The sequence below is a fragment of the Mauremys mutica genome, chromosome 20, assembly GCF_020497125.1.
Source record: "Mauremys mutica isolate MM-2020 ecotype Southern chromosome 20, ASM2049712v1, whole genome shotgun sequence".
Lineage (NCBI taxonomy): Eukaryota > Metazoa > Chordata > Testudines > Geoemydidae > Mauremys > Mauremys mutica.
The window spans coordinates 23,773,261-23,789,583 of NC_059091.1; the positions used below are offsets into that span (position 1 = coordinate 23,773,261).

Sequence of the window (16,323 nt, forward strand, 5' to 3'; positions counted from 1 at the left end):
CCCCCCTGCACTGGGTCGGCCCATCTCGGCAGGTAACCCCGCCTCCCCGCCGCACTGGGTCGGCCCATCTCAGCTGGTAACCCCGCCTCCCCGCCACACTGGGTCGGCCCATCTCGGCAGGTAACCCCACCTCCCCCCTGCACTGGGTCGGCCCATCTCGGCAGGTAACCCCACCTCCCCGCTGCACTGGGTCGGCCCATCTCGGCAGGTAACCCCGCCTCCCCGCTGCACTGGGTCGGCCCATCTCGGTGGGTAACCCCGCCTCCCCGCTGCACTGGGTCAGCCCATCTCGGCGGGTAACCCCGCCTCCCCGCCGCACTGGGTCGGCCCATCTCAGCTGGTAACCCCGCCTCCCCGCCGCACTGGGTCGGCCCATCTCAGCTGGTAACCCCGCCTCCCCGCCGCACTGGGTCAGCCCATCTTGGCGGGTAACCCCGCCTCCCCGCGTCGGCCCATCTCAGCTGGTAACCCCGCCTCCCCGCCGCACTGGGTCAGCCCATCTCGGCGGGTAACCCCACCTCCCCCCTGCAATGGGTCGGCCCATCTCGGCTGGTAACCCCACCTCCCCCCTGCAATGGGTCGGCCCATCTCGGCGGGTAACCCCACCTCCCCCCTGCACTGGGTCGGCCCATCTCGGCGGGTAACCCCGCCTCCCCGCTGCACTGGATCAGCCCATCTAGGCTGGTAACCCCACCTCCCCGGATCGGAGCAAGGGCCCATCTCAGCTGGTAACCCCACCTCCCCGCTGCACTGGATCAGCCCATCTCAGCGGGTAACCCCGCCTCCCCGCTGCACTGGATTGGCCCACCTTGGCTGGTAACCCCGCCTCCCCGCTGCACTGGATTGGCCCACCTTGGCTGGTAACCCCGCCTCCCCGCTGCACTGGATCAGCTCATCTCCGCGGGTGACCCCGCCTCCCCGCTGCACTGGATTGGAGCAATGGCCCCTCTCAGCTGGTAACCCACCTCCCCACTACACTGGATCAGAGCAACGGCCCATTTCAACTGGTCTCCCCCTCTCAGCTGCACTTGGTTTGGCCCATCTAGTCCTTAGTGTCGAAAGGCAGGGTGATACGGGTGCCTCAGAGGAAGGCCCCCGCCACCCTACAGTGTAGCTGACCTAATGCTCTACAGGGGAGGGGGGCAAATTCCTTCCTGAGCCCAAATGTTTGCAGTCGCCTTAGCCCTCTCTGCACCTGCACTGCCAGCAGCGTTCCCAGCCAGGATGAAATTCTCCGGCCCTTTCTCATGTCGAGTTTGACCTGATCCGGCCTCATAAATCCTGGAGCAGGAACCCAGCACTGAGTCATGGCAGTTTCCCTTTTTTAAGCTGGTGCTACCCAGTGCCCCCGGGTTTTGGGGGGGGTTCTGCCTTGTCTGCTGGATTACAGAGCCCTCTGCTCTGAGATCTCCCTGTGAAGCTTTGACGGAGCAGCACCCACCTCTCCCATGACAGCGATGGGGGTCTCTCCCTTGGCCTGGGCCACTCGGTGCTCTATCAGGTAGTACATGTACTCGTCGTAGAGGAGCCGGATGAGATGGAAGGAGCCGAAGCTGGCGGCGCTCCTCAGGGTCAGATCCCGGATTACCATGGAGCTGTGGAAAGAGAGCCCGGCTCTGGGATTACCCCTCCCGCTGGGTCAGTCATCCAGTCCCAGACTGGGAACGGGGGAGGGCAGGAACGTACCTGTAGAAGGACCACTTGAGGAGGAAAAGCTTGGCGGCCTTGGGGAAGCTGGAGCTGCCCTGGTGGGGCTTGAGGACCTGGGTGACCACCCCGTCCAGCCACACCGCCCACTGTTCCAGGGAGTTCTGCTGCTGCAGGGTCAGCTTGAAATCCTGCTCCAGGCGCTGCACCACGCGGTCCTCACAGCGGCATACCCATGAGGCCTGCTCCTGTGGGCGGGGGAACGACAGAGACACCGGCACCTTCAGAGAGGGGAGCAACATGGCCGAGGGACCGGGCTGGCCACTGGAGGAGTCACATCCCGTGAGCTCAGCCCCATCCACACTGTGACCCCCGAGGGGCCAGCTCCATTTGCCTGGAATGCGGGGAGTTCGGAGTCCCCAGCAATGTTCCACTTGCCAATGGGCAGAACCCTCAGGAGCTGGGGGGGACTGGAAGAGGGACACTTGGAGTCCCGGCCTCAGCTTAGCAGACCCAATGGGATGGTGGCACACAGGGAGGGACAGAAGGAGCCCCTGGGGCATGCGATGAGCCAGCCTCTGTCGGGGGTGCCCTGGGCACCTGAGGCCCCCCCCACACCAATGGGAATGGCTGGCACATGGCACCTCTAACCAGCACCCCGGAGGTGTCTCAAATTAAGCATCCAGCAGCAGAGGCAGCTTTAGAGAATTTGAGTCTAGATCATTAGGATTCACAACCTGCTGCTTAGGCAGCGAAGCGTCTTTATCCGCATTTTCCAGAGGGCGCAGAGAGGTGACAGGCCCAGGGCCCTGGGATGGAGCTGGGCCTAGAATTCAGAGGACCTAAACCCCAGTCCCCCCTGCTCTAACCACTAGACCGTGTTGCCCCCGTTACCACGGCATTGGGATAAGAGGCTGGTGCCAAAGGGTTCTGGAGACAGTGTGTTCTGGGTCGGTTGTTGTGTTACTGTTCAGTGGGTCACTCAGCAGGATTCCCGGCTTCATGGGCACAGAGAGTCTGGGCCAGTCTCCTGCGAATCACCTACCAGCTGTACCCACTGCAGAGGATGAGAGAAGCTGATGGCCCAGCTCACTTCACTCAGCTCCTTCTGAGCTACGCTGGCAGGAGGGTCGGCAGCTCTGACCCAGCCCAAGGGGTTCTGCCTGCACAGCGCTGGGGCAGACAGGCAAGCACCAAAAAATGGCTCATAGTGCAATTGGCCAGAGGAGGAGGGATTCTGTTACCTGGACGTTTGCAAAGTCTACCCGATTGAGGTCGCTCAGCATCTGGTTGATCTGGGCCGTATTCTGTAATACGGCCCGGGCGGCCTGGGCGAGGTGGTTCAGGGAGGTGTATCGCCGCAGAGTCTGGGCAAAGGCACTTGCTGCTGCCACCTGCGGAACAGACAGGGGTCAAACCCCCAGAGAGCAGGCAGGTTCCACGCACACGACCTAGCTACAGAACAGGCACTGAGAGCCAGAAATCACTGCCCAGCTCTGCCCAAGGGGCACAGAGCCACAGACCACGCTACAATGCAGTCCAAGGATCATAGAGACTAGAGACCAGAGCCTGGCACTGCCAGAGACCAGAGCCTGGCGCTGCTCAGGAGTCACACTGCCGAGATCTGGGTCCCAGGCCACTCCCCCCCATGCCCCTCCCGCATCTCACCTTCACTCGGACCATCTCTTCAGGAATATTCATCATTGCGTTGGTTAACCAGCTTTCCAAACTTTTTGCGAAATTTCGGATCGCTTGCGTCAAGGCACCTGGGATAGAGAGGGGCAGTGAGCCCCTCGCACAGCCACGGATTGGCCAGCTGCTCAGAACTAGGAGGAGGAGCCCATTCCCTGGCATGGCACTGGACTGATGGCTTCAAAATCTAACCCCAGGGGACAGCAGTTAGGCCTGGAGCACAAAACCTGACCAGGTGAGGCAGTGTGGCTTAGAGGATAAAGTATAGGCCTAGACCTAGGCCTCAGGAGACCTGGGTTCAATTCCTGGCTCTGCTACTGGCCTACGGTGACCTTGGACAAGTTGCCACCCTGCGCTGTGCCTCAGTTTCCCCATCTGTTACTGACGTCCTTTGTACAGTGCTTTGAGATCCCCAGCTGGGAAGATGCCCTACGTAGGAGGGGGCAGGATCGGCTGTGTTGTGGAGGTACCATCACAACTCTAGTGGGGTGACCCTGGGACCAGTGTCCAAGCCTACAGCCTTGTGGAGTCAGCGCAAGGAGCCAGGCTAGGGTGCTCTAACACAGCCCTGTGGTGCTGCCGCACTTACTGGGAATGGGCCGGAGAACGTCGGGGATGAGGATCTCCACCAGCCCCTGGTACAGCATGTTGTCACAGTCCTTTGTCCATTTCAGGACAGGTTCGTATTTGGACAGTATCACCAGGCAGTTCTTTGGGAGACGCTTCTCTGCTTCATCGTGACTAGACAGACACGTTTGCCCCAGTTAGTGCATATAAGAGCCAGCCACATATCAGTTCACTACAGCCGAGGCCCCATGTGCTTCATACCGCGCTAGAACTAGGTCTTACAGTCAGGCCTTCTAGGCTGCACAGCAGTCTAGAAACTCTATGGAGCAGCTCTGTTGGCCTAGTGATTCGAGCACTGGACTGGGATCCAGGCATCCCGGGTTCTATTCCTGGCTTTGCCATTGGCCTGCTAAATGCCCTTGGGCAAGTCACTGCCCCCTGTCCCTCAGTTTCCCCATAAGTAACGGGGGTGAATGATACCATCTTCCCTTGAAAAGAGCTTTGAGATCCTACCAATGAAAGGCGCTACACACGAGCTAGGAATTATTCCGGACAAGGCTCGGCTGCACTCAGGGAAGCAGGAGCATTTAGCGGTTGGGAGTAGAGTGCTTGGGGAGGCAGTCTTGGGTTATGGAGAGGGTCTGACTGGCTTCTCCATCTCCTTTCCCAGCCCAGCATCTCTTGACTGCAATGAGCTGCCCCTGCCCTGCTATCTGCCACTGAAGTCCCCAGAACTAGCTCATCTGCATTAGCAGGCTGTTTTTGCCGAAATGCTCAGCAGGGAAGGAGTTAATGCGATGATGATAAACAGTCATCAGCTGTCTCCGGGGGTGCTGAATGGGGTGGTTCACACCTCCCAGGTACTAGCTGCAGACTCAGGCAGTCTTCCTCCAACCCCGCCACATACACCATTAAAGGGCTAGAAACCAACTTTTTCCTGAACTGAATCTTTAATTCTGCCAAGAGCGAGAGCCCCATTGCAGAGGGGCTGGGGCAGTGCCCCAGCAAGTGCCAGCTCGCTCCAGCCCCCGCTGCCATGGCAGGGAAGAGAGGCACGGCTCGCGGGTACTCACACTGCTATGGGGGTGGCTTCACTGGGCTGATTCAAGTTGTACCTCCAGAAGGTCTTCCACAAGGTCTCCACCAGAGTGAACTGCAGGTTTATCATCACGTCCACGATGGCCTGAAGAGAAGGAGCGGGAGCGGAGGGTCAGCGCTGATGTAGGTCATGGGTCAGTAGCTATAAGGTAAGTGACCCCTTGTCCCCAGTCTTCTGCCCTGGTCCTCCTAAGATGTTCCCTTCAGAGCACACCCCAGGAGGAGCAGCTGCACGGGGGGCCTGAGATGAAGAAGACCAGTGGGAACCTCACACTGAACTGGCCAATGGGGCATTCAATGATCCATCTGTATTAACGCAGCCCTGGCCCTTTAAAATCCCCCCTGTGCTGCTGGACAGGAGCAGCTAAATTTGTACAGGAGCTCAGTGGAAGTCACCACGCAGGGCTGGAGGAATTTTAAAGGGGCAGAACGGTACCGGTACCTCCCTGAAGGAGGAGAGTCATGGGGTGGCCTGTGACAGATCAGCTCACCTTCCCAGATGGGAGAATGATTTTGGTCATGTGACCGGAAGATCATGTGATTAACTCAGGCCAGACCCAGGGATGTAAGGTCTGAGGGAGATCTTACAACTCCAGCTAGGCAGAAGATTCAATGGATTCTGAAACCTAAAGGGACCACTGTGATCATCGGGTCTGACCACCGGCATAACTCAGGCCAGAGAACTTCCCTGAAGAAAATTCCCAGAGCAGATCTGTTAGATAAACACCCCCGCTTGCTTTAAAACTTGTCAGCAACAGAGAATTCACCACAGCCCTGGGTAAGTCGTTCCAACGGTTAAGTGTGCACCTTATTCCCACTCTACATTTGTCTAGCGTCAACCTTCAGCCATTGGATCGTGTTAGACCTTGGGCTGCTAGACTGATGAGCCCTCTATAATCCAACCTCTGTTCCCCAGGGAAGTACTCACAGACTGTCTCTTTGTTAAGCTAAACAGACTAAGCTTCTTGAGAAGCTGGGGAAGCTGCAGCTTGTCTGAGGAAACAGCTGCAGGTGAGTGTGACAGGGAACAAGACTGGTTCCTGCAGGGAATGAAGGGACTGTTTGACCAGAACACAGCTCTGGGAAGGAGAGGGGGTGGAGGACGACGACTCACTCTGATCTGGGGTTGGGCCTGGAAGACCAATGTCTGTATAGCCTAAATAAACTGGATTCTGCACCACAAGGGGAATGTTTTAAAAGGACATGGACTGGGTGAGCTATTCAGGGGTCCAGGAAGGGAAACTGAGGCAAGGTGGTGCAGAAGCACTGATGAAAGCAAAAAAAAAGGTCTAAATTTTTAGTGGAAAATTTAGATTTTTTTTTCCCACATGAAAATTAAAATATTTTGACCCAAAACCTAGAAGTTTTGATATGGAAATGCTGCTGAAGGGCCTTGTGGGAGCTGTAGTTCAGTACCTTCACATTCCTGTTGTCCTCTATAGGCTGGGCTCTTGTGTCGGGCTACATCTCCCATGATGTATTACAGACTCACCTTTGGGAGGAGGTGGTGCACCATGGGAAATATTGGCGAGTCCAGCCCATAGAGGAGAACAGTTGCCATATGTCCCTTATGAGCCAGGCTCCCCAACTAAACTACATGTCCCATGATGCACCATGCCCAGGGAAACTCAATAGGCACCATCTCTCTGGAAAGGAGAAACAAGGTGCATCATGGGAAATGTAGTACTACATGGTAGCACACCCCACAGAGGACAATGAGAACATGTGGTAACTGAACTACAACTCCCATGAGGCACTACAGTGGCATAGCCAAATTTAAAAAAGATTGGGTTTTCTGGGTGCTTAGTTTTCTACACAAGGTTGACACTCCCCCTCCAATTTTCCATTGAAAAACAAGTTTGATGGACAAATTTCATCCAGTCCTACATACAGGCCACCCAGTGGGATCAAGGTCTGTCCCTACCAGCCTGTGCTGGATTTAAACCAGTCGCCATGAGGCGAGAAGGTCCATGTCCTGTTGCCAGGGCTCCCCAGGGGAGATTGCCCCATTCTGCAGGTGGTCCCATACCTCACAATGCTCTCGGTAGAGCAGCTGGAAGGCCTTCACATCCTCTGCCCCAATGCCGTCAGGCAGAGGTTTCCCTTGTAGGTCTATTTCAGAGAACTCGGAGAGGGTCCGTGACGCATCTATGGGGAGGAAGATGAAATCAAGCCAACGTGAGGAGAGAACAACAACGTGACTGCCTGTGAGGGCCTGAGGGCCTTACTAAGCTTAACATCCATTGGTTTCAATGGGTCTTTGCCTAGGCACAGCCACCAGGGTTTAGCTCAGTATCGCCAGCTTTCCTGGGCTGAGGGAGAAGTTTGGACTTCGTGGCCCATCCAGTCCCTGGCCTCTTTGCTGACACTACCAACCACACGTCAATCAGTGAAAGCAGCGGTGGTGACGTCTGTGATGGAGACACAAATGAATGGGCTGAGACCCACAAGCACATTTCATGCACTCACCGGGTAGCAATGATTTGACCACTACTGGCCGGTCCTGGATTTGATCTGGCAAGCTAGAGGCGAAAGGCCCCTTTGCTGTTCCTCATGCCCTGGATCTCTGTGTTCCCCTCAGTCCCCTGGGTTGAAATTTAGGACGTGAACAGAACTGATCTCTCAGTCATGAGGGTGCGCTGGTAAGTGCCCCGCTGGCAATGTAGTGGATCTATTGTGAGGACCCCACCGAGTCTGATACAACTGTATCATGAGCATCAACTTCTAAGCCCTGACCGTTCCCACCTCCCTCCCCCACACAAAGAGCGGGATAGGAAACTGCGCTCTCTTCCCTTCCATCGACCGAATCAATTCCTGTCCCGGCCTCAAGGTGCCAGGCTTCTAAACGTGCTCTACCGCCAGTTCTTACCCAGGAACTGCTGATACTGCTGCACTTGAGCACTGATGTCAGACAGCCCGGAGCCCGGCTGCTGGCCCACCGCCGCCCCGTTGGTCATCCCCTCCATCTTCTGAATGGGCTTGAGTCTGAAAGGCAGAGGAGCCAGAGGTCAGGAGCTGACAGAGCTGCAGGCCTGCGAACCAGGCCGGGAAATGTGGCGCCTGGGAGGGTCGTTGTATGAGTGGTTGCGCCTTGAGGTCACATGGGCGTGGAAGGGTGTCGCAGGGGATTTCCCATCCAGGCACTTCAGACAAGAGCAGTCACCCTCTGTGTCTGTAGTCACCAGTGACTGGTGGTGGATCCAGACGGGATTGCTCCGGCTGGGTGCGCAGGAGCATACGTGGGTACCCAGGCGGCTCTACGCCGCGCTGCCTCCTACCTTTGCTTCTGGGAGAAGGGCTGCTGCCTCATGGCCAGGTGCTGCTGATCCTCCATCAGGCGCAGCAGTGGTGAGTTGGCTTTGATGCGGAGGCCGTAGTAGTGGTACTTGGAGTTCCCTCTGAAAGGAAATCAGGATAGATAAGAGCTCCGGGGAAACACAAACCCACCGTCAAGTGTCTGGTATAAAGGAGGAAACATTCTGCATCAAATCCTTGGGCCAGATTCTGCTTTCCCTTACCCCAGCCCAATCCCATCAACTCCAGGGGAGTTTACTCTGGATTCATGCCAGCATTGCAGAGATCAGAATCCGGCCCTTCAGCTCTGCGTGGGATGCCAGGAGAACGGGAATCAGGCGTCTGTGTTTCCAGTTCACATGCAAAGCAGTTTTCTGCAATTCTTAGCAGGTAGAGGAGCCCCGCTGGGGCTGGTGGCAGCGCACCCGCAGAAAATGGGGAACAAAGCAGCAGCCCCATACTAGGGGCCGGCATAGACCTTCATCATGATGGGCCTAATCCTGTGTTTTTGCTGAGCACCCTCTGTTTGCCCATATCTCAGTGGGTGAGGAGGCAACCAGCACCTTGCAGGTATGGAGCCTGAAGTTCCCGGTGAATGCTACCCAGGGCACGGTGGATTGTAAAGGGTTAATACCCCAACCACTGGAGATGCCTTTACCGTGTGCCAAGCCTGCGGGTGCGGAGTCCCATGAACACGGATCGGATCAGCTTGCCGAAAGACGCTGCGTTTACTGGCTCCAGTTTCTGCTCCTGGCAGTGCAGCAGGTAATGGCAGTAGAGGGTGCTGCGCGGCAGGCTCACGCCCTCGGCCGTCTCGTAGTTATCCAGCAGCCACTGGACCTTCAAAGAAACCCAGCAGCGGTGAGAGGGCTTCTACGGGACCAGTGACTGTGTCCACCAGACCCCCGCTGGCACAGACCTCACCCCTTACATCTCCCACACTGACCCCGCCGTTTCCTTCACTGCCCCAATACAGGTCACCGTCACCCTCGTCAGCATTCCCAGTGTCGGCCCAGTTTTCAGCCACTGGCACTCCCTAGGCCAGTCCTTGTGGGCTCGAGCTGAACATCAATGGTGCCTACACGTGGATTTAAGTCAAATGTATTATTAAAGCAGCCCCTCCCCCTGCCTGGGGGCTGTGTTCTGCACATACCCGCTACCAGGAGACATTCCACTGTCTTAAAACAGAGTCATGAGCATTATGCCTGGTAGTCAGTGTTTGTAGGACTGGGTCCTAACAGGCCCCACCAGAGGAAGTGTGACCTAGTGGATAGAGTACTAGACTGGGACTCAGGAAACCAGGGTTCTGCCCTTTAGCTGGACATACACATTTGCCCCTGGCCTGCTGGGTGATCTTGGGCAAGTCCCAGCTGCTCTGTGCCTCAGTTTCCCCATCTGTAAAATGTGAATAATGATACTGACTTTCTTTTGTAAAGCGCCTTGAGCTCTACGGCGACCATTGCTAGATAAGAACTGGGTGTTAACTGTGGGAAGTATTATACACTTCTCCAGCCCTTTCCACCCAAGAATTCTAAAGTATTTTGCAGGCCCTAAGTTTTACAATCCAGCCCCCGGCTCCCGCACCTGTGACACAGGGTGCTGTTGTGGTCTCCATTTCCAGACTTGTCCAAAGTCACACACAGCATGTCGGGGCAGAGTTGGGACTAGAACCTCAGAGTCTTGACTCCCAAGGAGGCATCTTAATGACAAGACCATCCTCCAGCCCTGGAAGGGTTAACAGGGACCCTTTTTTGGCCCCCTTTGAAAGGATGCGTCTGAGGAAGTGGGTATTCACTCACGAAAGCTCATGCTCCAATATGTCTGTTAGTTTATAAGGTGCCACTGACTCTGTCGCTTTTTACAGATCCAGACTAACACGGCTCCCCCTCTGATATTTGAAAGGATTAAAACTGACATGATGAATATCAATAGTATTTTAAAAATCTAATTAACTTTTCCCTGTTTGCACTAGTTCAGGGTTCTGAACTGATATGGGCTTGGATAGTGAAGACAGACTAGTCAGTTTCATAGTTGTTTCTAATCAGTTTCATTTTCTGGCTCTCCCATGCTAGCACAAGGCTGCAATATTTGAGCGGTAAATGCCGTGGTTTATTTGTTTTGTTGCTTTAAATGTTTCCACTGGATTTCTGCTGGTCTTGGGTTCGGTCAGAATTGATTCACACAAAGTATTCGTTGCCAGATTTAACACGACAGTGTCCAAATTAAAAGCCCAAATGTGAATGTCCTGTTAAGATGCGCAACTGATTGTAAATATTTGGTGTAATGGAAGCACAGTAACAACACAAGCCAAGTTCTGCTATAAGCTATACCACAGCAAATCCACTGGAGTCCGGAGTGCAGGATTTGACCCAGAACTATGTAAAGGAGACACTATGGGTTGGATTGTGTTAAACCAGTGTGAAGCCAGTGTGACCTCACTTTTATACCAAAGGACCTTCTCTGGATCCAAGATCCGCCTCCGCCTCGCTTTAAACACGCAAACAGGATTTTAAAAAAATCGAAGTGCTTTGATTCAATATATCAGATGCTCCAAATAGCTGAGGCGAGGCGCGTGTACAACCTGTCTTTCCCAGAGCTCTTATACTGGCAGATCTTTGGGCAGGGGCCATCTTTTTGTTCTGGTTTCGTCCAGTGCCCGACACAATGAGATCCTGGACCCCGACTGGGGCCCCTATATGCTACCGTAATATACCTAGTAAATAGTAATGATAGCTCTCAAACTCCAGAGCTGTCCCGGATGAACAATTGCCAGCCAGCAATAACCCTACCTACACTTTGCCCAGCAACAGCATGTCTCATTCGAAGATCTCAAAGCCACTTACAGACAGCAGTTCATTAAACTTCCCAATCCCTTGCCGGGCAAGTCAGCACCATTACACCTACCTTAAACGTTTAGCATTACTTGTTACCATAGTTATGCCAAAAGGCCTGAGCTCAACTTGGATCCTTGTTTTCAGTGTCTCGGGTAAGACTAAACTCTTCAGGGCAGGGACTCTCTTACCATCTAAACAGACTGTGGATGGGAGGGGAAACTGAGGCAGAACAGAGGTCTCCTGGTTCCCTTATCCACTGGATTTCCTTCCACAGGGGCAACAGAACCCAGGAGTCCTGACTCTAACCACTAGCCCATGCTCTCCCTCTGTCACAGCCCTCTAGGCGTACAGGTAAGTCCTGATTTGGTTTTATGCTTTTCTGAACGTTTATTTTATAAAATCAGAATATTTACAAAAAAAAATCTTTGCAAAACTGTGCCACGATGTAACTAAGCAGCCTCCCCTCCCCCCACCTGTGGGGCAGGGCTGGGCGGCGGAGGCAAAGCCACTGCAGAATGGCGTTCTGGGACCCAGCACAGCGCTAGTGAGCTGGGCAGAAAGAAAGGCCAGGGCCATTGTCTAGCCCATGCATGCTGACCCCCATTCCCACGTGGCCAGGCCCTGCCTCCCGATTCTTCCAGCCTGGTTCCGCATTTGCAAACAGCTGAGAGGGATGAACGTATTCCAAAGGGGGGTTTCCAGTTATGTGGCCTGAAAAAGAGAAGCAGCCCCACGGATGTCTTGGCGACTTACGGTTGCTGGAGAGGCACGTGTGGTGTGAGAGTAAGACTGACTGGAGCTTCCTAACATGTATCCTCCCTGAATCACATAGGTTCCCGTTCCGCCGCCACCACCTCCTCCGCCGCCGCCGCCGCCGCCTCCTCCGCTTGGATTGGCTATGATCTGCCCTCCGGAGACGTACATAGGGACGGATCCAGTGCTGGCCACGGTCTGGGAGGTTGCAGGAGTGGTGACCTGCGCCGGGGTGGCTTGCGATTCATAATAATTAGCTCCTGTGTTCTGCGTATAGAGAGGGGTCTCTGTGTACGGGTAAGTGCTGGAACGTCTGAAACAAGAGGGAGGTTTAGCGGAGCTGTGGAGCAGGTGCCACTGGTGCGGTGCAAACAGACATTTCACATTTATATAGCCCCTTTCATCCGCCACTAGAATGCAGCCACCACTGGGGTGGAACACAGCACCTGATTAATACCACAACCGTCTACGGCAGGAAATGAAGAGAAATCTTGTATCCAAAAAGTGCAGGGTGAATTTAGCGAGGCAGAACAGTTACCAGCCTGGAATTTGGCCGGGGTGATAGGGTGAATATGCCCAGGGCCTCAGCTCTTCATTTCACCAGAAAGATGATGATGATAATACATGGTTTCCATACATGGATCTCAAAGTGCTTTCCAAAGGAGGGCAGTATAGTTAACCCCATTTTACAGATGGGGAAACGGAGACACAGAACTCACCCTGCAAAGCAGTGGACAAGCGCTTGTCAGTGCCACGTTGACACCACTTCCTGCAGCACTCTAGCTGCCAAGTGTGCGTCTCTGATTCTCTCTCTCCACCCCACAGCTCCCAAGGAGCAGGACAAGATGAGGCAGTATAAGCCACCCCTCCTCCCGCTAGATCAGTGGGAGCAAGAGTGAGTGGAAAGAGGAGGGGGGAGCCTGTTGCCCAGAAGCAGGTGGTGGGAGGTAGGTGGTGACGGAGGTTCCTGGGTAGCTATGGGGAAGAGGAGGTGTATGTGTTGGGGGAAGTGAGTGATGGGGGGTGGGGGGCTGGGCCGTTGGAGTGGCTGGTGAAAGGAGAACGCCTGGCAGCTGGGGGGCAGAGGAATGCCGGTGACAGTTGGCTGAGTGTGGAGGGGGAACCAGAGTCAGTCGGCTGCCGGGAGAGAGACAGCTTGGAGCCAAGAATGGGCCCCTCAATTGTGTGCCCCCAGCTGCCGCCTCTTCCACTGTTTCTGGCTCAGATTCAGGGAATCAGCGTAAAGAAAAGCAGAGCTGCTGCCTGGCTGCTTTCAGGGGGCAGGACAAGTCATGGCAGGGCAATGCCTGCTGCCTGCCTATGGCCCCGCTGGGCGCAGGAGAGCCCAGGTGGGCAGGCACAGCAATCGGGGGGCTGCAGGGCCTAGCTGTTCCTTGGAGGTCTCCCATCCGAGTCTGGCTCTGTGAGAGCTGAGAGAGCCGGAGCCTTGCCTGGAAAGAACAAAGCCGGGAGGCCACTGCCCTTTAACTGCCCCTGCTGACATCTCGGGGGCCAGCTGAACAGCACTGAAAAGCCCCGTGAACAGGGGGCCGTGAACAGGGTGCTCGCCTCTCTCGCGCCATGAGCCGGGCTGCAGGGGCTTGGCGTGGGTCACTTACATGGTGCTCGCTGTGTAACTGGCGTCGCCCCCTTCCACGTACTGCACCTGGTTGGGATAGACATGCTGGACGGGCACCTGCTGCAGCTGCTGCACCTGAACAAAGCAGGGGAGAGAAATCCATAACAGCCCGAGTACGGTACGGCTGTCCCCGTGCCCGGCTCTCACATGCTTCCTCTGAGGGGCTCAAGGCCTCTGCACCCATTGAGCATCACAAGCCCATCAAAGGTGGGCCAGTATCACCCCCTCTCGCCCCTTGGGGAAACTGAGGCATAGAGGGGTGATGGTGATTAACTACTGACTTGGAGGGAAAATTACACTCGGACTGGAAGCTCTTTGGGGCAGGGACTGTCTCTTTTTTTGGTCTGTGTTTGTACACTGGGGGGCCTGGTCCATGACTGGGGCTCCAGGGCATTACCATAATACACCTAATAAATCCTGTACAGTGCTCCGAACGGCGGGGACCTGACCCTAGGTGCTATGATCATACGAATAATAAATACTAATGATTACACCGCGAGTCAGTGATCGAACCCAGGAATCCTGTCACCCGGGCCCCTGATCTAACCAATAGCCCTCACAGTGTCTCTAAAGGGCAATGAACTTTTCCTCCAGGAAGCTGGGGTTCCTGCTAGATAACGAGCTGTGTCAGCTGTTCCAAGCTCCTATTTTTGGAAGCTCCTGCTTGTATCTTGACACTGTTTCTCTCTCTCTCTCTCTCTCTCTCTCTCTCTCTCTCACACACACACACACACACACACACACACACACACACACGTTTCCAGCGACTCTGGACAATGCAGTCGCCTTACTTTATAAATCCTGCGAGGGTACTACTTGGGCTATTACAATTTCTGAAACTGTTCCAACCCCGTCCATCACCAAGGGATCGCCAGGCATTTTATACCCACCACTAAAGGGCCCCACCCTCTGGGATGGGGTGCAGCAGCTGTTTGACAGCTGCCTGGCAACACTGCATGACAGTTTACGGTAGGAAGCGAAAAGGAATCCTGCGTCCACCTGAAATTACAAGTAGGGTTTCAGGGAAGCAGAAGGTGAACTGCCCATCCTGGCATTGGGGTTAATGAAATGGGACCTACAATGGCCAGAAGTAGCCCTGCCCGTAGGTTTCTGAAGGGAAGAGCTCAGCATTCTACCTCGCTCGTATTGTACAATGAAATCTGCTGCACTGAATCAGAATTGTTTGTGAACGGGAACGAATTGGTGCCTGTTCTCCCATGTCCCAGCCTTGTCTCTGTGGTCGGAATTCAGGCACCTTCCTCCCTCTCTCCCCCAAAACTCGGCTCCTGGGCTCCTATTTCACTCAAATCCGAGACACAAACCAAATATCTGCATTCAAGAGGTCCAAGAATTTCAGTGCCCGTGGCAGGGACTGGCCTAGGTGGGTAAGGAATGAAGGCAAAGCGGGGATCCCCGGTGCAATGCTACTGGCTTCAGCAGAAGGAAGTGGTCCGTGGTGTCCTAATGCAACGGGATGGGGATGCTGGGTGGTTCCAGCTCTGCTCTCTGGAAGGAGCAGGGAGGGCAGAGGCAACCATTCTTGGATCTCCCTGGGGAACCTCTCCAGGACCTACTTTAAGAGCTGTAGCTGCTGTCCCAAACACTAGCACCTGAGGGACTCTCTGAATCTTGACTCTCTGGTCGGGACTGGCGTGATGAGAGGAGAGGAACGGCAGCTGCTCAATCACCACCTTTTGCTGCGGGAGGAGGAGGTGCTGAGGAAGCATTCGGACCAGTTCCACCCACTGCTCCGAAGTGGATTCTAGCGAGTGGAGATAGTGGAGCCTGTGCTCTTGGCTGGCTAGACAGCAGCTGGCCAGCGGATGCGTCCCGCTGCTACACTCTAAGGAGAGAGGATGCTGCACTGCCTGCGGCTGCTGCTGCTGCTGCTCACTGTTCCTAGCCGGACCAGGGAACTCACTGCCTGCGCTCTAAACAATAAACAGAAACACTGAGGAAATCAGAGCTTGCATTGCGACCATGAGGTGTTCGACTGCTTCTCTCCTCCTGCTCAGAGTTAAACCCAGTCGCTACCTAATGCAGCACCTTACACCACAACAGTACTCTGCATTTACATGGCATCTTCCATCTGAGGACCTGACCGTGCTGAATAACAGCAGGTAAGGAGAATTATTCCCATTATACAGATGGGGAAAGAGAGGCACTGGAGGTGAAGTGACTTGGGGCTGTATTCTCAAAGGTATTGAGGCACCTAATTCCCATAGATTTCAGTGGAAGTTAGGAACCTAAATACCTGTGAGAATCAGGGCCTTGGTTAAATTGACCCAGTGAGTGATCTGGGAACAGAACCCAGGTGTCCCAACTCACAGTCCCCAGCTCTTGACCCCAGGACCACACACTGATTACTTGGGGGAGGGTGGGGGCAGGAGGGAGATGCCCACAAGGTGGCTGCTAGCCAGAGAGGGCTTTGAGGAGCTTGCCCTCTTACCACCCTGTAGTTTGAGAACCAGACTGTTAACTTTTGCAGCACTGACTCTGTGCCACGTTGCGAGCAGCTTCCCCCAGCAGGGGGGGCTACTGAGATCAGACCATGCTGGCTATACAGAGGCAGGAATCTAAGTCAAATTCCGGGAGCTGGATTTGGCCCTAGGGCATCTTAAAACCAACCGAGTGGCACCAGAGCCTGGGTGGGGGATTTCAGAGTTTGCAGAGCTTCCTTTGTCCCAGCGCCAGGTCTATGGGGTGGGGATAACCATGGGGGGGAGGAGCGACGCTTTAGGGGATGGGAAGGGTAATGGGAACACAGGACCCGCCTGGGTCATCATGTCCAGCCCCCTG

At 55.0% G+C, this 16,323-nt stretch overlaps 1 protein-coding gene across 6 annotated transcripts in view; it reads right to left on the minus strand.

Moving 5' to 3' along the window:
* The window catches only part of RFX1 (regulatory factor X1), a 49,584-nt gene that overhangs the window by 5,990 nt on the left and 27,271 nt on the right, over positions 1 to 16,323 (minus strand). For 4 of the 6 annotated variants that reach the window (XM_044994631.1, XM_044994633.1, XM_044994634.1 and 1 more), the window contains 13 exons: positions 15,099 to 15,455; positions 13,505 to 13,599; positions 11,886 to 12,198; positions 8,957 to 9,138; positions 8,283 to 8,402; positions 7,874 to 7,989; positions 7,034 to 7,152; positions 4,980 to 5,089; positions 3,929 to 4,080; positions 3,316 to 3,413; positions 2,892 to 3,041; positions 1,687 to 1,895; positions 1,442 to 1,595 (listed from right to left, as the gene is read on the minus strand). In XM_044994631.1, the coding sequence (XP_044850566.1) occupies positions 1,442 to 1,595; positions 1,687 to 1,895; positions 2,892 to 3,041; positions 3,316 to 3,413; positions 3,929 to 4,080; positions 4,980 to 5,089; positions 7,034 to 7,152; positions 7,874 to 7,989; positions 8,283 to 8,402; positions 8,957 to 9,138; positions 11,886 to 12,198; positions 13,505 to 13,599; positions 15,099 to 15,455 (2,175 nt within the window). The remainder of the gene's footprint in view (positions 1 to 1,441; positions 1,596 to 1,686; positions 1,896 to 2,891; positions 3,042 to 3,315; positions 3,414 to 3,928; positions 4,081 to 4,979; positions 5,090 to 7,033; positions 7,153 to 7,873; positions 7,990 to 8,282; positions 8,403 to 8,956; positions 9,139 to 11,885; positions 12,199 to 13,504; positions 13,600 to 15,098; positions 15,456 to 16,323) is intronic. The other 2 variants (XM_044994632.1, XM_044994635.1) reach the window with 2 other exon arrangements.